The sequence below is a fragment of the Quercus suber genome, unplaced genomic scaffold (genome assembly GCF_002906115.3).
Source record: "Quercus suber isolate HL8 unplaced genomic scaffold, Cork oak 2.0 scaffold_18, whole genome shotgun sequence".
NCBI lineage: Eukaryota > Viridiplantae > Streptophyta > Magnoliopsida > Fagales > Fagaceae > Quercus > Quercus suber.
The window spans coordinates 739,616-766,673 of NW_027069483.1; the positions used below are offsets into that span (position 1 = coordinate 739,616).

The 27,058-nt window shown below is 34.7% G+C and overlaps 2 protein-coding genes across 2 annotated transcripts in view; both read right to left on the reverse strand.

Annotated features, from left to right (window-relative positions):
* Positions 1-17,430, reverse strand: part of LOC111985067 (uncharacterized) — a 29,280-nt gene extending 11,850 nt beyond the window's left edge. The window contains exons 1-11 of the mRNA XM_065760581.1: positions 16,755-17,430; positions 15,277-15,352; positions 14,409-14,531; positions 8,573-8,828; positions 7,994-8,479; positions 7,609-7,794; positions 7,180-7,467; positions 2,992-3,639; positions 1,871-2,270; positions 1,605-1,732; positions 1,212-1,382 (exon numbers count right to left, since the gene is read on the reverse strand). Coding sequence (XP_065616653.1) covers positions 1,212-1,382; positions 1,605-1,732; positions 1,871-2,270; positions 2,992-3,639; positions 7,180-7,467; positions 7,609-7,794; positions 7,994-8,479; positions 8,573-8,828; positions 14,409-14,531; positions 15,277-15,352; positions 16,755-17,430 — 3,438 coding nt within the window. The remainder of the gene's footprint in view (positions 1-1,211; positions 1,383-1,604; positions 1,733-1,870; positions 2,271-2,991; positions 3,640-7,179; positions 7,468-7,608; positions 7,795-7,993; positions 8,480-8,572; positions 8,829-14,408; positions 14,532-15,276; positions 15,353-16,754) is intronic.
* A 207-nt stretch (positions 17,431-17,637) lies between these two features.
* Positions 17,638-20,437, reverse strand: LOC136062018 (uncharacterized). The gene is made up of 3 exons (XM_065760585.1): positions 20,138-20,437; positions 19,117-19,301; positions 17,638-19,005 (listed from the first exon to the last, which is right to left on the reverse strand). The coding sequence occupies exons 2-3, from the start codon at positions 19,283-19,285 to the stop codon at positions 17,639-17,641; spliced, it is 1,536 nt and encodes a 511-aa protein (XP_065616657.1). The 5' UTR covers positions 19,286-19,301; positions 20,138-20,437; the 3' UTR covers position 17,638.
* Positions 20,438-27,058: the final 6,621 nt, after the last annotated feature.

Sequence of the window (27,058 nt, forward strand, 5' to 3'; positions counted from 1 at the left end):
TCAAACCCACTCAAGATATTTTGACTATGGACATTATGGATTTTCTATTTCTAAGCCTTTTACTTAAAGGGAAAAAAAAATTTAAGAGTTCACGGCGTCCTGTGAAAAAAATTATGCAATTGATCCTTGCGGGGGTTTTGGATGAGACAGTAAAATATTTTAACAAAAACAGGATGAGTGAAGGCAGTACACACACGCAATTTTCCACTAATGTCTTTTAAGTAGGTAAAATTGTAAAATGAAAACTTCTAATCCATCACATGCTCATCGCATGACATTTCTGTTACTGAAAAAGAATTATTAAAAAAGAAGGAAGAAGGAAGAAGAAAGAAAGAAAAAAGAAAAACCAGCACAATGATGGAAGCCTCTAGTACTAAATAAAAGAATCCAGCATTTGTATGCTTTTTTATCATGGGGATGATAAGGATTTTGCATGTCTAGTTCAAGGGAGTGAAATGTCATGAAGCCCTTTTAAATATGTTTTTTTTTTTTTTAATAAATAAATATTATAAAAAAAAAAAGTTTTCCTATAATTGGAAAATTACACATACACCTAGTGGGTCTCGAATCCATTACCATACCCACCATCCCATAATATAGGAGGAAGTGCCACTCAAGCTAAAGCTCATTGGCACCTTCTCCATTTAAGTACACAAATTCATGACTGCAACTCCGCAAGTATGAGATTCATTTGCAATTGCAGTACATGACAGATTGCATTTCTGATTTGGATGCTTACAAGGCAAGGAAAACTTTTCTTAACAACTCATCTAAAATTTTATTAGCAAAATTACAAATTACACACCCTCTAACTTTACCCTGTTTTCGATCCAGTTCTTTAAGGGTTTTTTTTTTTTTTTTTTTTTGGAGTCCTTTAACTTCCATTCATTTCCAATGTAGTCCTTATGTCCACCTCTATCCAATCAACAGCGTTATGTCCACCAAAACAACATCATTTTGGAGAGTGAAAACTGAGAAGTACTAAAACTAATAGTGAGATTGGATAGAACTAAAAAGAATGATTAAATTGAAACAGATTAAAGTTAAAAGAATGAAATGGAAAAAGGAAACTTCAAAGGAATTAACTGAAAACAAGTCAAAGTGAAGAGGGTGTAGTTTGTAATTTCTATAAGGAAATAGTTCAAATAGTCCTGAATGTAAGACAGAGGAAACCTAAACTAAGTATCTAAAAAGAAATATGAAGCACAAACCTCAAGTGAAGAATTATAGAGTTCCTCTTCAACATGCTTTTGGATAGTTGCTTCCCAGGAGATTGCACTGATCTCAGCATGTTCATCAGCATTTATGAAAAAATCAATGTCTCTATCTAGCAGAGATTGTCCTACAGGCAAACCTGAAAGTGATTGCCATCCAAGAGGACCCTGAAACATCATGCAAACTACATGACATGATAATCCATTCATATAAAAAACAGGAACATCAAAGTAAAACACCTAACTGTTTATATAGGGAAATTCAGTTTCAAAGCCTAGTTTAGTGAGAAACCTGACATTGTATAACTTTTACTTGAAGAGAGAGAGAGAGAGAGATAGCAAAACTCATTGAATAAGTTCAGTGAAACATAAAGGAGAGTACAAAGAGACCTGGACATAAAGCTGTATCAATCTTCGCACAGCCTTAGGAAACCAGCAAGGCAGCATTAGTAGAAGTGAAGTATCACGTCCAGAAGAGAAGAAGATGTTGTCTCGCCAATTTAGATAATCCGATAAAGCTGAAGACCAAATTGTAAATTGTAATGCAGAGTGCAAGAACTGTATACGTCATACTAGAAATTTCATCAAACTAATTTAATATACATTCATGAAAGAATAAACCAAAAAAAATAAATAAATAAAAGCAAAAGGCTAACCATCATTTGCTTTAGGGCCCACAACATTATAAGTTGTATCATTTCCAAAACATGCACCTACAAGCGTGCGCCACAATGTTGGGAAACGCTGAAGAGTGGGTCTAAGATTCTCTAAGGTGCACTGGGCAGAGGAGCTACTGTACCGGTTAACACTGCCAGAACTCAGACAATTTTGAATTGGTGCTGGGGCATACAATAGGGTCGCTAGAGCTGCCAATTCCCCCCCTCCTTCCGCAATGTCGTCAACAGTACGAATTATTTCATCTATCTCTAGAACACTCAGGTTACTTCCAGGAACTAAATTATGTGACATTATCGAACGAGCATTAGAAAGTGAGGCGTCATATTCACGCCCCTTTACTCTAGATAAGAGCAACCATCTTGCCCATTGACAATCTCCCTACGCAGATAAATTGTATTGAACGAAAAACACACGTTAGCCCATACTCATATTATCAGAGAGCTCTTGACATGATAGCACACACATGATACATGAAGATCAAAAACTAAAAATAAATCAGGAGGTTTAGTGAACCAGAGAGGAAAATTTTTGAAGGCACCAACTCTTTAGAATTAATATATGACATTGCTGTAAGTTTTCTGAATTTCTTTAAGACATTCAAGATCTCTAGCTTAAATGATAAAAGGATGTTGCAGAAACATCAAAAAATTTAAGCATTTTAAAATACAAAATTAAAATATTCAAGATCTCTAAATTAAAACGATAAAAGGGATGTTGCAGAAACACCAAAACATTGAAGCATTTTAAAATCCACTACTAATATCCCAGGACTGGTATGTTAGATTCAACATTTTAGGCATCCAAACCAGTGATTTTGATAAGAGAGAGAGTAATTCTGTTTATCATCAGAATTTAGCTGCTATCTCTGCATTCAGTTTTCATATATTAAAAAAGTTAAATGGATTCATTTAGCCAAAAAAAAAAAGGTAAAATGAATTGAAAATACAACCAGCAATACATAGATATCTTATTAACCTTCAGGCACAAAAACGTACAGATAGCCAACAGAGGGGATTGGTGAAAATTTGTGATGTATAAAACTATTAAAAAAGACCCAATATAAAGAACAGTAACACTCACTGGATTTGTAGAAACTTACTGCAGCTTCCTGTAATGAACACAGTGAAACATTATCTAAAACCAGCTGGTGATGGTCAAGATACAGGTCCAGAAGGTTTGGCAAGTTATATTGAGCACAGTGGTGTACAAGTAATTTATGCAAAGCTTGAACAGTATCCACATGAGAAGTTTCACCACCATCTGAGAATTTTAAATCCAATGAACTCCTAATGTTATCATCTTCAACAGGAGTCTTATATCTGCTAACGATGAAGCCTGAACGAGCCAGAAGGGGTACTATCTCTGCTGTGCCTTCCCAGTATTCCTTCATAAAAATGAATTTCTTTGCAAGCTTCTCCTCCATAAGCAACCGTAACCAGATGGAGCACATAATATTCGCTGACAACCTGAAAATTTTGACATCTGGAATGTCCATGCACACAAGATCCAGTTCTTCAAGAGAGCATAGGTAATTGCCATAATCATTAGACCCCCTATTGTACCCAGCAGTTGAAGCAGGCTGCAAACTATCTAAACTGACTTGGAGGTTTCCGCTTAATAAAATAGATGTAGGAACCAGGTCCAGGAGTTTAGACACTTCTTCCCAGTCATTATGGCATATATGGTACTCAAGTTGAGATTCCCACAATACATGAACACCCATAAGAAAAGATTGATCCAGTAGTATCTGTGCAGAAAGAGATATATAAGTCCATGGTAAAAAGAAAACTCAAACATGCAAGAAGGGCTTTCAGCTCTAAAAGAGAATCAATAGAAAAATAAGAAACTCTCTCGCACATATTGCCAATGTCATTGAATGTTCAGCTCAAATAAGTCTTGATTTATAATTTCAATAACTCAAAAGGAAAACCCTTAGAGTTGATATAAATTCATATAGCAATCCATATTATGGCCTTGTATGGCACTTGCTTGTTCCTACGCATTTCCACACCAAAAAGAGTGAAAATGAAGAAAACGGAATGTAGCAAAGAATATAACATTACAAAAACAAGTCCTCTCTTAGAAAGTTCCTATTTGGCTTTAAAATTTTATCTTTCTTCTTTTTCATGTCCAAACAATTTTAAATTAAAATAAACTGACAAACAAATCTGCTTCCATATGGCCGTTGCATGAGAGTTTAACCAAATTCCCACAAATTTGCTGGCAAGAGTTTTGACTTAAGATTCCATAAACTACAATCTGTAAATCTAAAGTAAGGGTAGGAACAAGAATGGAACATAAGTTCCGCCACAGAGAGAGAGAGAGGTATTGGTAATCAAATTATATTAATAGGTAAGTTAAGTTTAGGGGCTTTTACACAGGCTTTTTTTTTTCTTTTTTCTTTTTTTTGATACATAACAAAATATTTTATTGAATAAAGACTACGTGGTGACGAAAGAAGGTATAACTTGTACAAATCTTTCCATTTTCCAAGTTGTTAGGTGCTCCATTTTATTTTCCCGCTAAGGCCGAACATAAACCAATGCTCAAGAGACAGTTGTCCATATACTGATAAGGGATGTATGGATTCTCGAGAGATAGTTCTCCATATATTGATAAGGGATGTATCGATTCTCGAGAAGAGAGGTGCCGTGGTGGTCCCCCTGGACCACTCGGCTACCACGATTGAATAGAAAGTTGGATCTGCATTGAATATCACCTGAATTGCCCCATCTATCCTCTTGAGGAAAAGTTTGGTTTCAAACCCCAGCTCAAACAATATAAGTACGCCGTGCCAATGTGCCTTGGGTGATCCACATCTCAAGGTCCGGTTAGGCGCTAATAAGCACATTGAACTATCCATGTGGCTAAGAGTTCTCACAGCCCAGGAAAAACGACACAATTATCAGGGGTGCATAGAAATGAACACAAAGGAGTCTAAAGAATTACATTGGTTATGTACAGAAATATAATGATTTGAGAAAATCAACAATGGAGCTGCTGTTAGTAAAACCCCACGCCTGAGACCAATCAAACAATGATCCAGCAAACAATTCTATCAATTTTGTTCCAAATTTTTCCACATCCTCAAATGTGCGGCAATAATTGATTGAGCAATTGATAGATAATCCAAGGGTTCAGTTCCCAGGGAACCTTATGTTCATGCCACAATGTCCAAATCAAACATAACAGGACAATGTTCCAAATATCCGAAGAATGACTGCCCACCCAATTATGCCAAACCAAACAGAAGGTCAGTGACCTTCGATTAGGAGTTTGTTTACAGGTCAACGTAAAATTTCTAGTTCTATTAATAAAATTAAGGTCTATAGTTTACATAAATTTGTGATTGGACTCAAATAAAGGAGGTTGATTAATAGAAAATTTTGAGTGTTTTGCAAAGTTTTGAATTCCATTTCGGAGGCCGCTCCGGATTGGCTACTGAATGTGTGCCGGTGCAATGTTTTGGGATTACGCACCGGGTATATATTTTATTTTATAATAATAATAAAATGACTATTATTTATTATTATTAAGCTAAAGTTTTTAAATTGATTTCTTCCAAAAAAAAAAATATTAATTGATTATATATAAAATTCTAATGAAAGAACTCCTGAAATGTGTAGGCATGTTTTGTAACTACTTACATTCAAAACTAATTGGTTTTATTTTGTTGGAAACTTAGAACACAAGCCGGCTGTACAATAGAAAAAAGGAAAAAATCAAATATGATATTATTGTAAATACGCAAAGAAAATAAGGGTATTTGTAAAGCAACTTTCCCAGAAACTTCTTTTAACTTAAATATTCAAAACTTCATCACTCCCAAGTCCCAAACACGTGACTCACTGCTCCATCTCTCCTCTGACACTACTCTTCTTCCTCTTATTTTTACTTTTTCATTATCACAGTCTTCACAAAACCTTTTCAAACTTTCTCTTCTCATCTTTTTTTCTCCTTCTTTTAGTTTAGACTTTAGCCTCTCTAACCTTCTCGCTGAATCAAAAGTCAAGTGCTGAGCAACTCATAACATTTGGACCTACTCATTCCCCATGATCAATTGAGATCAAGTACACAGAATCAAGCAAATCAGCAAATAAGGCCAGCTTTTTATTTCAGCCCGGAACAAGTATTTCAGCCGGCACAGGCCGGAGTTTGAAGTAAAACAGAACAGGGGGGTTAGTTGCACCGGTCTACCCACTGGAATGAAAAATTCCAGCCATTCCGGCCAGGACGACACGAAATTCAAAACATTGGTGTTTTGTGTGTTAAGGTACGTTGACCTTGGTGAGCTCTTTCTCACCTTCTCTTCTCTTTGCCATTGCATGACCATTCACACTACTGTTTTCGTGCACTGTTCACAACATGTGGGCATATTCAATCTTAGTTTTTCTAACATTTATTGCAACCCTAAATCGAATAGTTTTCACTCCCTACTAAAACCATAGACATTCTTGAACCTAACCAATCTTTCTAAAGTTCTACACCCTAAACTCATATATTCTCCTACCCTAAGCCTACCAAAAGCACTCATAGACAAATTCTCCAATTTTTCCTACTTTAATTTGGTATGAGAACTGAAATCCTGCAACAAGTTCTTTGCTGAAAATCTTTTCTATCAACTGCTTGACGAAGTTTCTCATTTTTTTTATAGGTAAAAATAATTTTATTGAAACAAGACTACCTCATGAAAACAAACACGAAGTAGCCTAAAGAATTACAATTGGAGGATATCTACATATGGATCGACTCTATGAAGGAATGAACAGAGTTACTATCAGTGAAACTTGATACAAAAGACGACTCACAAAGAAAACTAATGAAGGATGCTTGACGAAGTTTCTCATCTAATATAATGGTAAATAACGCAGCACTAGATTCCAAGTTCAAGGCTTTTTCTTAAAAAGACAGACAATTTTGGATCAGTTGAATGAGAAAATGAGTTCAATAAAAGCAAATCTGGATTAATTATCCATTATATAGAATTGTCCACTATGATAAACTTTGAACCACTAACTCTCCAACCCTTAAGCCTACCACAAGCGCAAGCAGACAGAATCTGTAATCTGTCCCACTCTTACATCATGCAAGCTCTAAGTAGGGACCAGGTCAAAGCTTATCATAGCATTAAATTTTCCTTCCACTCAGGTTACAGCACAACAGAGAGCACTTTATTTAAATCAATTTATAGAGCATCTCTCAATGTCAATGATATTATCCACACACACAAAAAAATGTATCTCTCAATGGTAACAGAAATTGAAGAAAGAAATTAGAAGTAACTTACACGATCAACGGTTCTTTGATCCCAGGCGTTAGACCAAATAGCAGCAGCAGCCCAGTATTTAGCATTAGCATTGACTTCATCAACAGAAGAGCTTTGATTGACATTTGTCCATGACCCTACGACAACTCCATCAATCTCACCACACTCGATGATCAGATTGTCGAACAAATGTGAGCGCAATAGGTGCAAATAAATTCCTTCCGGCGAATTTGAACTTGATGAAGTTCTCATGAATTCTTTCTGCCGGTCAAGAAATGTTTTCCAGAAACTACTGCTAGGATACAGCCTCTCCAAAAATAAATTGAAAAAGAACAAACAACAAGAAGAGAGGAAGTCTTAGCTCCATAAATAACATATTGGAACTTATAATTGCAATGCACAATATTGTATGAGAAACATAAGATAAACAACTATGTAAGTTCCAGTTACCTCAATGAGTGATATCCTATCCAATATTTTCCATTCATATGGTCCCATGTAACCAAATTTTTTCATCTCCACAGCAATTTGTGCTCGAAGAGATCTCCTTACAGTGCCAAAAAATAACTGCTTGAGACTGGTTTCAATGTCCTCCCCAAGCCTTTGCAGAGTTGCCGTAGCAAGTCCAGTTTCTCCCTGTAGATAATGTCCATATTATTTTTTTTTTTTTTTTTTTTTGCTAGGTCATTGTGGGGGATAGAACCCTAGAATAACGTATAAGACCACAACCAGGCACCCAGGTGCCAACTGGCCCAAAGACCATAGATGATCATGTCCATATTAGTTAGGGAAGATAAATGACGTTATCTTTACATGAAAACTAATAATAAGCTACCTTCAAAAATAAGTCATAAGCAATAGCTCTTCCAATGTCACGAACTTCAGTGAAAGTATCAATAGGCTCTTTGTCAGTGACCGAACCTCTTGATTGATGAAGATGTAGTTGAAGAACTGCTAAAGGGAGACGACCAGAGAGTAAAGCATCTTTGACCACAGTTTTCAGGTCCAAATTATCTAAACTCCAACGAGCAATCATCTCCTTGGGATTTTCCAAGGGAAGAACTTTCTTTTCCGGCACTCCCCCTTGTGGCACAATCGCAGATACTTCACTAAAATCCTCTAGTTCCAAATGGGATTCGGTATCCACAGGCATCAACGCAAGATTCTCAGTATTATTAGAGGCTGAAGCAGAGAAAGGAAAAGAAAGTTCCAGTTGGTTTGGTGTGTCTAATGACACCACATCTGCAGAAATAATAGAAAGATGACATTCATCCTGAGTTAAATCCGTATCTACCAAACTTGATGCTTCCCTACCATCCACCTGCAATACAGAAATAAGTATTAACAAAAGTATACTAATTAGATGCAACAAGTACAGAAATATCTAGACTAGCAGGATCATACAACCCCTTACCAATCCTTGGCCTGGCCTTCTGAATTTTGTACTAAGTCGATGTTGCAGATTTCGAATAATCTCTAAGAAGTGAGCCATCTCACGGAGCCTTCTTGAATTTTCCTGATCATATTGTACTTTCTCTGGCCTAACTGGTGGAAGAGAAAGTATGCGAGTCCTACTAAAGCTCTGTAGTATGCATGCATTTTCCTTGTTTTGTTGTAATCCATATTTACGAATCATTTTGGTTGCAAAGCGGGTGGCCAATGCAAGAAGCCTATATATGGAATTGAGTAAAGTAAGTTCCAAAACATGATTATGGACTAAAGAAAATTTTACCCAAAAAACATACATAGAGTGCTTCTGCTCATTCTTCTTTTCTTGCTTTTTCTCCCCTTTGAAAAGCATAATAACTATTTATTTTATATCACATAATCAAAGTTCCATGTACTAGATGAACAGGGATCCACTTGACATAGTTGACACCCAAAATTAAAATTGTGAGCCTGTGACTCTGTGACGCATGACAAATTTCTAAAGATGTAGTTGCTTAGAATCTTGAAACAACAACCAAGCCTTAGTTCCAAAATTTTGGGGTCAGCTATGGATCCTCAACAGACCAATCAAGGCCTGCTACATGTATTTTTTCCTACCATTCTATTTAGTTGCTTAAAGTGCTTGTTAAAAAAAAGAATAATAAAGGGTTTTTTTTATATGTAATAAATAATTTCATTAATCAAAGACCGGCAGGATTTCACTTATGTTGGCATCAAGGTTCCAAGACATCCAGGAAGTTGGACGTGTTGCTTCTTGTTTAATGTGGCATATATGGATGGGGAGGAATAGGAGCACATTTGAAGAACAAAAACTCTCTCTACAGATTTGAATATCTGTTCATAGGGTTATTATTCTATAGGCTGTCTGTGGATTCAAGTAAACCACCAACCATATATGATTTTATCAATTCATTGTATCTGAAACTGTTTGTAAGGATTCTTTGGGTATACAGCCTGTATGTATACTCCATTTGGAGTTTTTACCTCATAAAATGCTTGAACACCAAAACACCCAGTCTTGCTGCATCTCCAAAGCACCTATCCTCCATACCCACTTGGACACCGGCAAAATATAGCAATTCAAAAACAAAAAAATAAAGGGCAAACGTTCTCAACTCCCAATCTGGGGCTGACTCACAAAAATAGGTTTTTGGTGATCTCCCCCAAAATGTATCTCCATGCGATCTGAGACCAAAGCATCTTCAATAGAAGCTATCTGAAATAGCTCAGGAAATAAGGATTCTAGGTTCCTATCACCATATCCAACAAATCTAATGAATTGCATCCCAACCCACTCTGATTGCCTACCAAACACCAAACCCATATGAGTAATGACCACACCACAGAGAACAACTCCCCACACCTTTCACATAAATTCAAGTCTGGCTAGACCATACTACAGCAATCTCTTATTGTTCGTTTCCAACCACATCTCTAATAGTCAAGTACCAACCACACATGTTATCAAAACATTTCCAAATGTTACCATACTATATATGCCAACCAATTTCTATTAATAAGCACTAGTTTGCACATACAAACAAATAGATAATCAAAAGACAGACACCAAATTCAACATGATGAGACAAGGCTCAAGTCAGACACCTACTGTAATAAATATGGACAAGTCAGGACAGAGCATGATAGGTTAAACCAGGCTGAAGGGTGAAACTGACATCATCAACTACCAAACCAAGAGAAGTTTTTTGATAATTCAATAGTTACAAAGGTGGACAGGGAGATTTGAATCCTAGATATTTCCGTTGGTAACACCAGAAGGCACTAGTTAAGCTACAAGGCTCTTGGCAAGAAAAGCATTTTGGTAAATTTAAGCTTTATGCAAAAGTGAAAAACACACTTCTATATACAATGGTAGAGACAGGAGGGTTGCGAAGAGAAGTGGATGGCAAACTGGCAATTGCTCTCCCTAACCCCACCAAAAATTCCCCTTTTATACTTTATTTTCTCTCTTTTATTTTCTATATTCTTTTATGTTTTCATATTTATCTCTTTTATATGCAAAGTTTCATTGAACAAAACAGGAAGAAAATCTGTCCTATTTTAACATTTTTTTTATAAAAAAACAATGATTCTAATTTTTTAAGGATCAAAAGTTATATAAGAAAAACAATGATTACAAAAAATGGAAATAAAGAAGAAAATAATTTAATAGAATAGAAAAAAAAAATACAAGCAAAAGTTTAAATTGAAGAGAGAAAAAAATACAATATATATATATATATATATATATTGTTACATTTCGAAGTTTTAAGAGTTTAAATTCTTTATGTAATAGTTTTTTATTTTCTATAAAAATGAGTGTATGACTAATAAAATTTGAAATTGATTATATAATGAATACATAATTTGATGTTGTTTTCAAGTTAAAACTCCAAAAGGTTTAGACACCCAAATGGTCACTATGTGGTTTAAAATTGTTAAAATGTAAGCATTTTATTAGTTTAACAAAAACCAACAAAAGCTATGTTTGAGGTTTATCTAATTATTAAAAATCATTACATGAGACTTATAACTGGGATTTTGACTTAAAAAAATTATAACACAGCTTATTCGTTTATGACAAAATCCTAACAAATAAACACAATATATAATAATAAAAAATAAAAATAAACACAAGATAATGGATACTCTGCTTCTTATGGGTTTTCCGATATTAAATACCACTTAGTATTCACATGAGTGACATTTTATTGTCCAAAATGATCAAAAGTATTATATATAATGTGTGCATTGTGCTCCTGCGCAATGTGTATGTGTGTCTACATATGTCCACAAAGTAAGAAGATATATGCATGTTAGTTATAAATTTTTCCTGCCTGAAGTCAAACCTTGGTTCCACTACTGCGCACGCATGCACACACACACACACGTATATATCCATTAAAAAAGTAACCATCAACTCCAAGAAGCATCCAGATTTACTTGAGGTTCACAATTGCAAGCTTAAGACAGCAATGGAAGCCTAGTACATTTTCATGTATTATGACCATATATGTAACACTTGCAACATAAAATATAGAATACCTAACTCTATATATATATATATATATATCATTAAAGGGGTATTGTGCAAATTGGATGTTGTAAAGGCTTATGATCATTTGAATTGAATTCCAATAACAATCTGATAACTATTCCTCAGATGTAGATTATCGTAAATATAACCCCCCCCCCCCCCCCCCCCTCCCCCCCCCCCCCCCCCCCCCCCCCCCCTCCCCCCCCCCCCCCCCCCCCCCCCCCCCCCCCCCCCCCCCCCCCCCCCCCCCCCCCCCCCCCCCCCCCCCCCCCCCCCCCCCCCCCCCCCCCCCCCCCCGCCCCCCCCCCCCCCCCCCCNTAAGCATACATTTAATAAAATTTCTTACTTACTAATCAAAAAAGGTATCCTAAGCACACAAAGTAGATACCATTCTGGATACCGGTCTCACAACTATGCCACTATAATATATTAAAGTTAGATTTCAAAAGTTGAGAAGAGCAGGGAGGGACTACCCTAAGCGTTATCAAAAGGTGGAAGACTAATGTTGCTTAAGATTACATTATCTAGTTTTCCTACTTACTTTTTATCCCTCTTTACTATCCCTACACATGTGGCCAATAAAATTGAGAGGTTGCAAAGGGATTTCTTGTGGGGGGATTCCAAGACACACTTGGTGGAATGGGATAAGGTGTTTGCACCTCTAGAAAATGGTGGGCTAGGAGTAAGGAAATTAACTACTTTTAATAAAGCTTTACTAGGAAATGGTTACGGCAGTTTAGGGTTGAGGAGACAAGGCTTTAGAGAAGGGTTGTAGCTCTGAAGTTTGGGGAAGAGTGGGGGAGATGGACCTCCAAACTAGATAGAGGGGTACATGGGTGTGGTTTGTGCAGAAGTATCTGAATGGGTTGGGAGGTTTTTAGCAAAAATAGAGGTAGGGGTGGGGGATAGAGTGAAGCTTTGGACAAATCAATGGTGTGGGGATTCTCCACTCAATTTGACATTTCCGGTTGTGTACGGGATTGCTTCCAATAAAGAGGCATCAGTGGCCTCTTCTCTTAAATGGTTGGGGATAGAGGAACGAGAAGTTGGGATGTTCGTTTCATTCGGAGGCCAAATGAGTGGGAAATGGTTGGTGTGGATGAATTTCTCCGTACTTTGGTTCTAATTTACCTCCAACTAAGAATGGAGATTGAGATGGAAGTTGACGAAAAATGGGGATTTTGATATCCAATCGTTTTATAATAAGTTAAGGTCCCTTGCCCATTATCTTTCCTTGGAAAGGTGTTTGGAAGGTTAAAGCTCCTTGGCGTGTTTCTTTCTTTGTGTGGACTACTGTTTGGAATAAGATCCTTACAGGTAACAATTTGAGGGGTAGAGGGATGGATTTTGTTGATTGGTGCATTGGTCATTGTAATGGGGAGATGGTGGATGATTTGCTACTTCATGGCGGTAAGACTTACCAATTGTGGAGTTTGGTTTTTAGATCTTTTGGGATTTCATGGATCTTGCCAAGATCAGTTGCAGATACTCTCTTTGGTTGGTGGAATTGGCCTAGAAAGCATTCGTTAGCATCTGGAATTTAGCTTCGTTGTGCTTAATGTGGTGTCTTTGGAGGAAGTGAAATTGGAGGACGTTTGAGGATATGGAAAGCTCCGACGACCAGCTATTGGCTTCTTTTAGTGGCTCCCTTTTTGCATGAGGTAGTGTTTTTGAATTAGTGGCTCCCTTTTAGGTGCTCACCTCTAGCAATTCTCTCTCTATGTTCCTTAGCTTTCTCCTTTGTAATTAGTATCTTTTATTTCTTTTTTTATCTTCTTTTTCTGTAATCTTTTTTCTGCCTTATGACTTTCTGCATGAGGTAGTGTTTTTGAATATACATATTTATTACTTATCAAAAAAAAAAAAAGGAATACCCTAAGCCTACTAGGAATATATTCTGCTGGATGGACTTGAAGGAAGTCCACCCTGCATGCCGGAGAAGGGACTGCACATTCAGAGCTTATGCACTATTAGCATAATGACTTCTAACGCATATCCTCAAAAAAAAAGTAATAATAATAATAATTTCATTTTTCATTAGGCAAACAGGCTGGTTGTAAAAGTCAAAAGTGCAAAACATGAGTGGCTGTCTATAACCAGCTGAAAAATGCACAATGGGCTGGCCATTTCTTGTTCAAATTGACCAGACAACACAATAAGGGAAGAATAAAAAAAAAAAAAAAAAAAAAAAAAACAGGATCACATTAGGACAAAAATTAAGTGATACTTAATATGTAAAGTAATAAAATTAAATTTACCACTACCTCAAGCAACACTGGTCTTGTAAAGTTAGGGTTGGTTGATCAAGATCCTGACTTGATATCCTCACCACATCTCATTGTGGGAGGCAAAGGGATCAAATTCTATCAGCTTCTTTCGATTAGTTGATGGCATTATGTCTGGTGAATATGCTGTAAGTTTTAATTTAATTTCACCTAAATTATTGCACTTGGGGCAAGGAGCATTTGTAATTTACCAATCCAAATAAAAATTAAAACAACAACAAAACATAAAATTAAAAAAATCCTGCCTTTGTATTTAAAAGCATCACCCCATTTTTCTCCTATTAAGAGATTTCAAAAGCCAGAGACATCAATTGACTTTGTGCATAAGTAGTATAAATATAAGATTCACAGAAAATTATATAGCCCCATCAGAGATCCTCTTGAGCAGCTAATGTGATTTTCTGTCAACTTCTTTCAAAAATGGAAACAGATACCGCAGGACATCCATGAGAATAAGTGGAAATGGAAAAGGAATTTACCTTGATGCAGCAGAAGCCTCATTTTCATTGGCAGATTTACAAAGCATCAGATGAACCACAGAAAAGAGCAACCTCAAAATCCCTTCTTCAGCGAGATTTACACCAACAAGCATTTCCAGAGATCTGTTAATCCAACAAAGTCCAAAAGGGGAAAAATCCATTGGTTAACATTGTTCATAAAACCCAAACATTGCCCCAGAACAAAACCTAAATATAATCCTTACATAAACAATACTTAAGCAATAAATGCATTGGTCTGGTTGTTAGATATTTGAAATCAGATTCTCTGAAAATCAAGTTTCAAAGTACAGCATCAAATTTTTTCCCCTCAATTGGATCTCTCTTTTGGTCCTATTCTAAGGAAGTGGGAAGAAGTTTGCAAGAACACTGGGTGATGAAGCCAACAAGAAGCTCCCAAAAAAGCAACCTTAAAGACTCAGATTATTCAAATATATACTCTAAATTTGGTGTGGGGCCTAATGAGCATCCTCCTCTGTAGGCTAGTTACAATTAAATCTTATAACTACATTACTGCTTGTATTAACTAAAGAATAATGAACAACCATGAAATCCTTACACCAATGAGCTCTATCTCAAATGGCACCTACTCCTATTGTAAGAGCAAGGAGGAGAGTGGGGCCATGGGTTCAAAACCCACCAAGTATGATAACTTACTAATCAAAAAGAGAAATTTGACCCTACCCTAATAGATCTACCTTTTTTTTTTTTTTTTTCACCCCCTTTCCTTCTTTAGCATATATTCTATATTACACTATGTACAAAGATACATATACGCTATTATCAAGTGCTTAAAACACGAAGCCAAAAAGCCATTGCACAACCAGATAAAGCAAAAATAGAATCTTACCGATCTATCTCGTCAAATTTCAAGTAGTCCAACGCTATTTGCAACTGACGCATCCGCGAAATTTTTAAGTCCCACCCTGGCATGACAGTATCCAGATGTCATGAATGCACTCAAAACACAGTTTAGCATATCCTAAAATGCAGCAATTCAAAGGAAAAACATCCATAACATGTTAAAATCAAAGAGCAAAAACCAATGAAATTAGTTTGGTATTGTAGCTCCACATGTACTTGGCTTTATAAAATCTTCTCCTTATATTGCTTGTTTAGAAATTGTAGCTCCAAATGTACTTGGATTTCTAAAATCTTCTCCTATTGCTTGCTTAGAAAATTTTCTATGCTTTTTCAAATAGAGGGGGCAAAAAATCAAAGATTCCTTTGAAGTATTGCATCCCCCCCCCCTCCCTCTCTCTCTCTCTCTCTCTCAAAGTATACTGTTTATGAGTGATTTACGTAATTAGTAAAAGAAATAGAAATATTCTCAAAGAAAGGAAGATCCTCCAACAATCAAACTGATATATATATATATATATATATATAAATTAAGACCATGACCTCAACCCCCCCCCCCCCCGGGGGGCGAGCATGTGCATGTGTGTCTCTTGCACAAACCTTCAAGACATAAGGATGTTTGTGCTTGAGAATCAAACTCTAGTCATTCTAGTGTTCTCTGCAGATAGATTTAGCCTAAATAAATATGACAACTGTAATTTAATTTGGCAACCAACTTTGACAGACTATATTACATATTATCCTGCAAAACTGTTGTTTAAACCAATTAACAAGTTGCCAATTGCAAAACACTTTTTTTTTTTTAGGTAAGAATAATTTTATTGAAACGAGACTACTTTGTGAAAAATTACATGAAATAGCCTAAAGAATTACAATTGGAGAAAATATCTACATATGAATAGACTTGATGAAAGATTGAATAAATTTACTATCTGTAAAACCCAAAGCAAAAGACCACTCATAGAGAGAACTATAGAAGGATGCTAGCAGTTGAGCTGACATAAACTCCACATCTTCAAAAGTACATCAATTTCTTTCCCTCCATATAGTCCACCACAGACATAACAAAACAAGATTCCAGACAGTCAACATTTGATATAACTCTACAGCTGACTCATATCTAACCAAAAGAACCAATGCAATTAATTTGCAGAATATCTAATGCGTTTTATAAGCATATTTAAATTAATCAGCTTATCCCATTTGGACAAGAAGTTGAATACCTTATACAAAATCCTAAAAGATCACAAATCACCAGCTATCCTACCACAAAGAAAGAGATGACATTTCAAGAAATGATTACATGAGATCATCATAGAATTAAAAATTGAAGACAGTCTTCCAGGGCGATAATGTAGAATCTAAAGCACTGGTCCAGCACAAAACTAAGAACAGAAACTATGTAAATCGAATTCATCTAATAGAAAACTAGAAATCACTAACAAGTTCAATTTCAACTATTCTTACCATTTTCCAAGCATAAGCAATCTGCCACTTCAGTGCTTTCATACAAAAGAACCCTGTCCAAAACTTCAAGTTTCCACAGCGGCCATGGCTGCTTTGATTCAGTAGTTTCCAATATGTCTCTAACTTGATATTCGATGCCTCTACTGATACTTGGCAGCTGATATCCAATAGGCTCAATAGGAAGGAAATTAGATGAAACTGAGATTGAGGGAAGAACCACTGAAAGACCATTTTCTGTCACCAAATAAAAAGATCCCTGGAATGTGCAACCAACTGCTTCTCCAATGAAAGCTTCTTTTATCCCTTGGAGATAGAACATTTCACACCCACTCAAGCAGCTGTCATCACGCACTGCCAACTCTGTATGCAGATCAAAATGAACAATTTGAGAACCCTTTTGGTTCTTCATATGGTGTTTTTTAATGAACCGAGTAATTCCCAAGGGAGAAAAATAGACACAATCATCCTCATTAAATCTATATGTTGAAAGAAATATTTTCCGCATACTGTGTGATGGAACTTCAGAGTCATGAAACCTCTGATCTGTTGTCTTCGAAGCAGCAGAAAAACCACTTAAATATGAGCCACAATGGCTCCTCTTTTCATGAAGGTCCAAGTCTCGGATTTTCTGTACATTACCTCCAATATTATCCATAAAGGAAAATCTTCCATCCATCGTGGAAGAAATATTAAATTTAAGACGACCAGAATAACTAGGATATACCCTTTGGGGGCCAATATCAGAACCGCCAACCTCCCAACCAACCAACAAACCAAGTCCAAATGCTGAAAATGTGGAAGCAATTTCTCAGATGTATAGTAATTGCCAGGCATATGGTCAGCAGCATGAATTACATATATTACACCATACTCATCAACCACAGCTAAGAGGGAAGTATGTGAAGCAACAAGCAATCTTTTAAACAATCTTCTACTAAAAGTTTCACCTGTTGATAAGTTGACTTCTCATGAACTTCATCAACTTGTTTATTTTGTTTATCAGCACCTTTAGAAAATTTTTCTTTCTCCAGCAAATCAAATTGAGGGTTAAGTCCACATGACTGTAAAACATCTATGTGTGCAACATAAGCACCAGATATTGCAGCATAAAAAAATATTAAGCCAGATGAATTAAGACAAACAAGAAGATCATCAGAAAAGCAAAAGTCCATCCACTCAACCACTGGGCCTACATTTAGACTTTCTTCAAGCTTCACCGACGAAACCCACTGGATTCCCCAACTCTCTAACCTAGCAACAAGAAGTAAATTGTTGCAAATGCTACTACCATTTTCATCACTAGTATTGACAGTAACATCCACCATTGTTAAAACGAATCCAATAAAGTGATGTGAATTGCTAGAGAACACTCTGGAGCACTTGTATAAACTATTCACTCCAACACCAAAAATATTGGACAAAACATCAGCCTTCAAATTTGAAACTGATGAAGCCAAATCTGACTTTATAGATGTGTCATTCTCTGAATCAAGAACTGTTTCCTTACTTGATACAGAATTGCATTTGTAATTGAAGCCCAGAAGTGGTAAGCTACTATTAAAAAGGCTGAATGAAACAACCTTTGCAGAGCAAGGAAATGATGACTTATCTGGGAACCTGGTCCATGTGGTGCCATCAGATTTGATGCTTTCAACTTCAGTAAAAAATGATTGCAACCATTTCTTAGGAGCAATACTTTTTGACAACTCATCATCCCCATTTACTTCAGAAATATTATTTCGAATTTCATTACTTTCCTGGGCTGTGTTTAGATCCACAACAGGGGCTTCACAACACAAGGTGGAAGGTTCCTGCACCTCCATATTTTGAGCTAGGGTAGCAGAAGGCCCCCACTCCACCCACCTCCCTTGTCCAAAGTCACCCTCCAGAGCAGTTGTAGTCATTGCACTGCTTCTATTGGGTTGACAAAAGGCATGGACAGTCACACCATGGTTGCCAGATACAAATAAAAGTTCTCTAAATGAAGTATCCTTGTGTTGATCATAGGTATCACCGCATACACCCCAAGCCAGTGAGTTTACATCCCCAAGAAAAGTACAACAATCAGACATGGAAGATTCACCTAGAGGAGAAAAATCATTATCAAAATCCACAACTGACCCAGAAGTGCCGGCCATATTGTCCCTTGAATCTGACCTACTAGATACTGCAGGTGCTTCAAAAAATGAACCTGGATCTTTAGAACTTCTGTCATGACTACCTTCCAGACCATCACTATTTACAGGGTCCCCTGCAGACAAAGAAAAAAGAAAGATCAATTAAACCACTATGTATCACACACAGCAGTCTCAATGCATCAAAGCACATATATGAGAAAGGAAATTGAGTCAAGAAAACTCACCAATATTCAGAGGAAGAAGCAGAGCTTCACACTGATATGACAGCAATAATAAAAAGTCTCGTAGGAGAAATAAAAGCTTCACGGAATTCTGAAAGGTTGAGTCGGGCCTGTGAGGGACCCCATTTGTGCAATTGCAGTATAGCAGGACTCTCACCACCCAAAGGTACATCCATTTCGATAGTACCCTAAGTGAACCAACAAAAAAAAAAAAAAAAAAAAAAAACAGAATTACCCATTATAAGCTTCAAACACGTTCTCATTGTTCTTAACACGCTCGTCAAATTTCATATTTAAACTTGATAAACTTGCATAATAGTTTTAAAATACAAAAATAAAATAAAATCAAATCAAATCAAATCAAAATCAAATTGAAATTTAAACATTTTATAAATAAAATAGTTATTGATCCCTTATCATCTTGATACTTTATAAGCAAAGAGAGTATAAAGAGACAACGTAATCCAACAATGGATGGGTCCAAAAAAAACTCATTCAATAAAAAGTTATGATTGATGCAAAACACAAACATGTATCAATCAGGAATCTTCAAATCCTCCCATGCAACCACAGTAGCTAAACACCAGTAAAAGCATACCGAAACGCAACAATTAAAAAACTTTGCTATAATGCAACGTGTGTGTTAACAATGTAAAGCTTCACAAACTATTGTGCCTCTTTAAACTCTTGACTAATCCACAGTCCACACCGAAATACTTCACTTCGACTCGTAATTTTATGCTAAACAAACAAATCTTCAAGAATGTTAGAAAATTACATACGATTCTACAAATTTTATGCTATATAAACTTCGATCGCTACTACTCTTTCACTCAATTTTAATTCAAGCGTAGATTAAGATTAAAACTAACACAAAAACCTAAATTAATTAATCAAATAGGAATTGATTGCCAGCTAGCTAGCTAAAGCTTTAGATTAGTGGAATCAAAAATCGAGAAATGAAAACGAAAAACGGTTAGGTTAGACCAGTAAACGCAGAGAAAGAGAAAGTTCGAGAACGAACCATGAGTTGTACGGAAGGTGAAGCTCTAATCGATCAGCGCCACCATTTTCTTCGATTCGCGACTTTCTTTCTTTCTCTCTTTAGAATCTCTGTGGAGAGAGAGAGAGAGAGAGAGAGAGATTCTCTTTGTAATTTATATGTATAAATATAAGTATAAAAAGGTGGTTTTGGAGGGAAGAGATATTTCTGTCCGGCGAGGAGGGAGGGAATTTTTGATTGGTTCTGAGTTTACAGAAGGAATGAAGGAAAGCGCAATCTGAGTTTACAGAAGGAGAAAGGAGAAGTGTGGGGGAGCATGGGGTTTTTGGTAATTTCACTTTTGAAAGATTCGTTTGTTTTTATTTTATTATTATTAATTTTTTTTTTTTTTTATCTGTTACGACCAACGTTTCGTGACGATGCTTCCTATCTTCATTCCTTCTTCCACTTTCTAGTCTGTACGGTCTTTTTTTGTTTTTAGTTAAATTTTTGCTAAAATTACAAAAAAAAATTTAATTAAACTTTACCGTTTAACATTAAATACAAATTAAATTATATATAGTTTCAAATTGAATCATCATTTTCTTCCCTTAATTTTTTTTTTTTTTTTTCATTTTGGTCATCAAACTTTAAAATTTTTTTTTTAGCTTTTTTTTTTTGATAAAGTATATTTTTTAAGTTGGTCTTTACATTCATGGTGGATTAATTTTTTACATGAATTACAAAATTATTAATTTGACAAATATGTTAAAATTTAGAGGAATGTTATGTACGCAATATGTCCACAACAAATTATAAGGGAGGTTATTATTGAAAGGTAAAAAAATTAATTTAAGTATTAGGTTTAAATTAGAATTAATAACAACTTACCATCTATAATTTGTTATGAAAATATTATAAATATAACACTTCTCTAAAATTTAAGAACTAAAATGACAAAATATTAAACTTTAGAAACTCAATGACAATTCACCTAAATTTAAAGGATAATTGGATTTTAAACCTTTTTTATATAAACTAAATTTTAAACCTCGTGTTTTATAATTAGTTTCAAATTAAAGCTTATTGTTTTGAATTTTTTTTTTTTCTTTTTGAGAAGCTATTGTTTCAAAAAATATCTAATCAAACTTTAAAATGTGTTAGTTTTGAATCTGAGTCTTATACTTTTAAAATAATATCATTTTCATTTTTTTTTTTTTTTGTTTCATTTAAGCATGTAGCTCAATAAAATATTGGGAGGAGAAGTGAAGATCATGGAAAGGGAGTGACCTTTGTATACTTGAAAATATGGAGGATGGCAGTATAGTTAGTGGATGTGAGATATTATAAACTGACATAAAGCATCTCTAGCAGCTTCTCAAAATTTTTGTACTATTTTGAGAGTGATCAGTTACATTTACCTTTTACCTACTTACTTTTTCAAATACACTTTCCAACAAACTCTCTATCCTTTCTTTATCTCATTTAAATATAATTTCTTCATTCTTTTTTACATTATTTCTTTAATCTTTCTTTATTCTTTTTTTAACCTTTCTTTATTTTTCATCTATTCATTCCCAATAGCTATATTTTTTAAATCTCATAAATTTTTTCAAATCTTCCACCGATCATATTTCTCAACAATTTTTTTTTTAACTTTATTTTATTTAAATGATCATATTTTTCAAATGGTCATGTTTAACAACAATCATATTTTCCAAATGATCATACATTTTCAATATAAATAAGATTGATGTCACCCTAAGACTAAACATCTTTGAGATTAATTGATATGTATAATCTTCTAATGGAAAGTTTAAATGATAATAGCATCAAATCTATCGCTAGTTGCAATGAAAAATGCAAATGTTGTAATACATCAAATAATAGTAGATAACAAGTACTATTTTTAGTCAATGGGATCACATTGCAGCCAAAAAAAAAAAAAAAAAAAAAGGGAGTGAGCCCATATATTCTAGTCAATTTGATCACACTGTAACAAAACAAGAGCACCTTATGTCAAGCTAATTCCTTCAGTTTTCAAGGATTTCTATATGGCGTTGATGAATATATTTTTGTTGCATTGGAGGCAACACACTTGCATCCATCAACATAATTTCTTTTTCCTCCTTCGTCTACTCCAATCTTAATCCTTCCATTTCCCTATCCTCTTTCAATTTTCCATTTCCAATTCCATTTTTGTTTGTGTCGTTGTAAGTTTTTTATACTCAAGATGAATTCGTGTCATCTCTTACTCATTGTTTGCAAGACGTCCTTTTTCAATAGTGGCTATTTTCATCTCATTCATTTTTCTTCTTTCTTCCGTCATGATATTTAATAAGTCTTCCATATTTGAAGATGTACATTCTTTGCTCTTTTGTTTCTTCAATCGTTCTTTTTCAGCCTCCTTGACTAGTGATCTCTCCAATACATTGGGAACATTTAAGATGCCTTCATCCTTTGAATTTATTGACTCTAGATTAGAAGATGAGATGTTGTCTCAAATCTCCCTCTTTTTGGACTATGATTTTGAATAGTATGCAACCATTTTGGTGAGTGCTTCAAAAGATTCCAACAATGCTCATATGGAAATGTGGAACAATGGAATGCATGATATTGTTGTCTTACCTTATTAAGCTGAAAAATTAGCAAATATATTATAATAAGTATCTTGAAATAGTTGGAACAAATTATCAAACTAACACAAATTTCCTTGTAAGATGTACCCTACAACTTTAGTTCATTGAATCAATTTGTGACAGATACCCACAAATTGGTGCATTGTTGAATTGTTGACCACCGATTTATTAGAGAAGTCTGAGTTCGCGTAAACTAAAAATCCTCCATTTGTGGTAGTACTCTTAAATTATATTCCAGTAAGTTCCTTTTTTTTTTAGTACTTTGTACTACATTTTGGTTAACATTGAGAAATGCAGACACAAGAAGGTTGTCTTCTTGGATGGAGAAGTTGGTGCTACATTGTGTTTTCCTTGCCATGGATTCAACCTAGGGTGGAGACATTGGCTGACTACTTGAGCTTGTGGGACACTATCTTCACCACTTATATGTGAAGATCCTATCACATATTCATTATCAGGATCTTCTAAAAGATTAGTGAAAATTATGTCTCCTGGAATATGTGGATCCATCCCTAGTACACCTATTTTATTATTACAAAGTAAAAAAGCAACTCATTAGTAACAAAGATGACAAACAAATAATGCAAACTAAAGCTTTGTATTATCTTGCCAAAATGATGATCCTTAAAGCTTCTTGAATGATTTGTGGGCAGGATTCTGAATTATTAAAATTGTAGTGTTTGCTCAAGATTATAATCGAGACTTTTGAAACCTAGGAAATATTCCTCCCAGTTCTCATCGCAATGTCCCAAAAAAGTGGCATTCTCTTGCAATTGAATTTTTGAAGATTAACTTTGACAGCGCGATATTTTAGGGAGTCTGATGAGGCCGGTATTGGAGTGGTCATTTGAAACTCCAAGGGTGAAGTTAAGGCTGCACTTTCTGAGAAGATCCAGAAGCCTGCTACTGTTGAAGTCTTAAAACTGCTTGTTGCCAAGCAAGTTGTATGCTTATCCCTCGAAATAAGTTTTATCAATTTTGTCCTCAAAGGAGATTCCTAGTCTATAATCAAGTCTTTAAGATTTGGGGGTTGGGAAAATTTCTAGGGTGGTCATCTCATCAAAGATATTTTATCTATTGTAAACTCTTTTCAGAGTATTTATTTCTCTCATGTTGTTCGGCAAGGCAATGCAATTGCATATGCCTTAGCCCATAAAATAAGACATTCTTTTCATTTAGTTGTCTGGATGGAGTTTGCTCCACCGAACGTTTTGTATTATTTTCACATTCATGAATAATAGGCAACAACTATCTCTTTCTCAAAAAAAAAAAAAATGACATAGCAAATAATTAGCAACACAATTAATAAAATTATAGAAGTATACTATAAAATCCCACAACAACTATATGGAATAGTATGATAAAATATCATTTCATTAACTGTTGACTTGAACAAATTAAAACAAACGCACTCAAAAGAAACAAAAATGAGATATTTTAATCCTTTTGATACTTCATAAGATTTCATATAATAAATAAGACAAAAAGTTTACACACTTTGATAAAAACAGAGGAAACACCCTTAGGCAGATTTCACAATCTACAGAAACCAAGGAACAAACAAAAATTCCAATTAGCACTTAGAACTTGGTGAAGCATGGTATTTCTAGCTACAACAATGAGCCCCATTTTAGCTCTATTATCCCATTTAATTCTTTGAATAATATGCTTAACTAGAAGCCCAAGGGTTGACTGGAAGTCAATAAATTGGATTGATTGATATACATATTCACACTTGCTAGATAATGAGCAAATTGACAATAAATATAAATGGAGAATTAGAACCAAAACCATCATTGAAAAATGGACATATTTCTCATATTAACTAAAAAGTAAGGCATCACATATAAGTAATCCACAAGTTTTAAATCGGTGGTCAATTATAAATCTTACTCATCAACAGTTAATAGTTAGAAACCAATAATAGGGGCCACCAAATAAAAAAACAAATAAATCTTATCAATTACAACCAATAACATGGGCATGAATAATATATTGTGATCAATGGTCAAGGCCTAAGTTTTTATTTTATTTTATTTTTTTCACTCTATCTTGACAATCATAAATCTATATCCCAAATGAATGAGGCTTGTATCTCAAAGTGGCCACAACAAGTCGAGCTGGACTTTTAAACCAATAGAACCAAATAAGATTACTATGGACACGTCTACTGCTTAAGGCACCAAATCTCTAAAGTCAAATTTGAAAATATAACTTCATAAGATGGTTCATAGTTTTAGGGCTACAACCATTGCCAAATATACAATTGCAATAACTAAGTTGCTATGTTGAATTAAAATACAAAAACTAAATATATAAAATATCTCTTAAGTTATAGCTTCAAGTATAACAAGTTTTATTCATTGTGTTTACTCTAATATGAGAATGGTAATGATGATTGAACACAAATTTCACACACAAACACATTCGCATATATTATGCAAACCCAAATACCCAAAACCCACATCTAAATTCCTTTGAAGATTAACCTAAATCTGAACCCATTTTGAATTCAATTAAACCTGGAAATAGCCAATCAACCACTATTCCCTGGAAACCCCAAAAATCCAAATAAAGAGAAATTAACAAAAACAAACCCGTCATACCCACAAGCTCACTTTTCTAAACTCGAAAATATCTAATTAGAAAAATGATTTCAAATAATTGAAGTTGGCATACTAGTTTGATTTTAGCTTTGTGAGAGAAATCTGCGATTGTTTTTGTGAAACAGAGAGATCCGCAATCGTTTGTAGAAAAAAAGAGAATGAAAAGAGAGAAGAATTCTTTTTTTGTTCAGTTGTTTGATTTTTTAGGTTGAGCCTATCTTCTCATAGGTGCAGGAATTTGAGAAGAAATCAAGAATATTCAAAGAATAATTTGAGTGGTAGAGTATTCAAACATTTGTTCTGTGAGAAGAAATGAGAAAGAGTATGAAACCAAATAAATAAATAAAGAGAAAGAACTATATAATATTAATTGCTGGAATTTTTTAATAAAAAAATTTAATTGCTAATGTACAATAGCCCATCAGGCTTGGTAAGCTACTGTTCATGAGCAAAATTTTTTTTTTTTTTTTTTTTTTGAGATTTAAAGAGACCGTTAGAGACCTTTTTTTTTTTAATTTCACTCTCTATTGTAGAGAGTATTTTGGTTTTACATATGCTATTGGAGATGCTCACTAAGTGAACGACATAGGCAACATCTGAATGAGTGACAATGAGATAAACTAGGTTGTCAACTATTCGACAATAAAGCGTGGCATCTAAAAAAGGTTCACCATTAGTGTAACATCCCGTCAGTTAAATATATATATATATATATGTAAGGTCAGATAATCTCAAGAGAAGTTTAGGCAACATTTTGATGTAGAACGCGTAGGTAGAGATAAAAGAGTATCAAAAAAGACAAACAGAACAAAGTCTGAGCTTCGCCACCTATAATTTGCCTTGAAACCATAGGCATCACCACCAAACAAAGGAGAAGCACATTCTCAACACAAAATTCTTATTCCAAATCATACTACCCTCACTGTTACAAGATCCCTAGTTTTTTAGGGTTCAGGGATTACATCAATATGGAAATGTTGAAGCAACATTGCTACACATCAAGCTTGCTTTGAAAAACAAGTCATAACAAAATGGCAAGACTTTATTGCCAGTCAACAATTTCAACTAAGCATGGGGACACATTCCATGCATGCTTCCAGATTAATTTCAAATTCAAACACAAAATCTTAAAATATTTTGATGCTCCTTGCATCACATTTGTGTTAACTCATATTGAGCAATAATTTAATTGCAACACAGTGAAAAGCTTTATACAAATCATTTCATTTGACTGATGTAAGTCTACTTGCTTGTATGTTCCAAAACTAAAAGATAATTTCAAGCAAATGCTATAAACTAAATATTTCTTAAAAATAGATATTGGTAATTTTCTTAGAAATAATTCAAACTTTAAATCAGAAAGCATCATCACATGGTGTTCCTAAGCTGTTGTATTATAATCTATGAAGCACGAGTGTGTTTCTAGATTCGGCTGGAATGAGGGTGTAGGGTGCGGTGCAGCAATTAAAAAATTATTAAAAATATTTTTATTTATATTTTCTATATATTACTAAGCATATTTAATATGTTTATATGTCAAACAAGTAATTCACAATTTATTGATGTAATAAAATATAATTTCAATAGGGAGTCTAGATAAAATAAAATAAAAAAAAAAAAAAAAAAGTGAGACCGAGATTTCAATAGGAAGTCTAGATAAAAATATTGTTCACGGAATGTGTGAACTGAATGGTGAGTACAATAAAAAATTAAAAAAA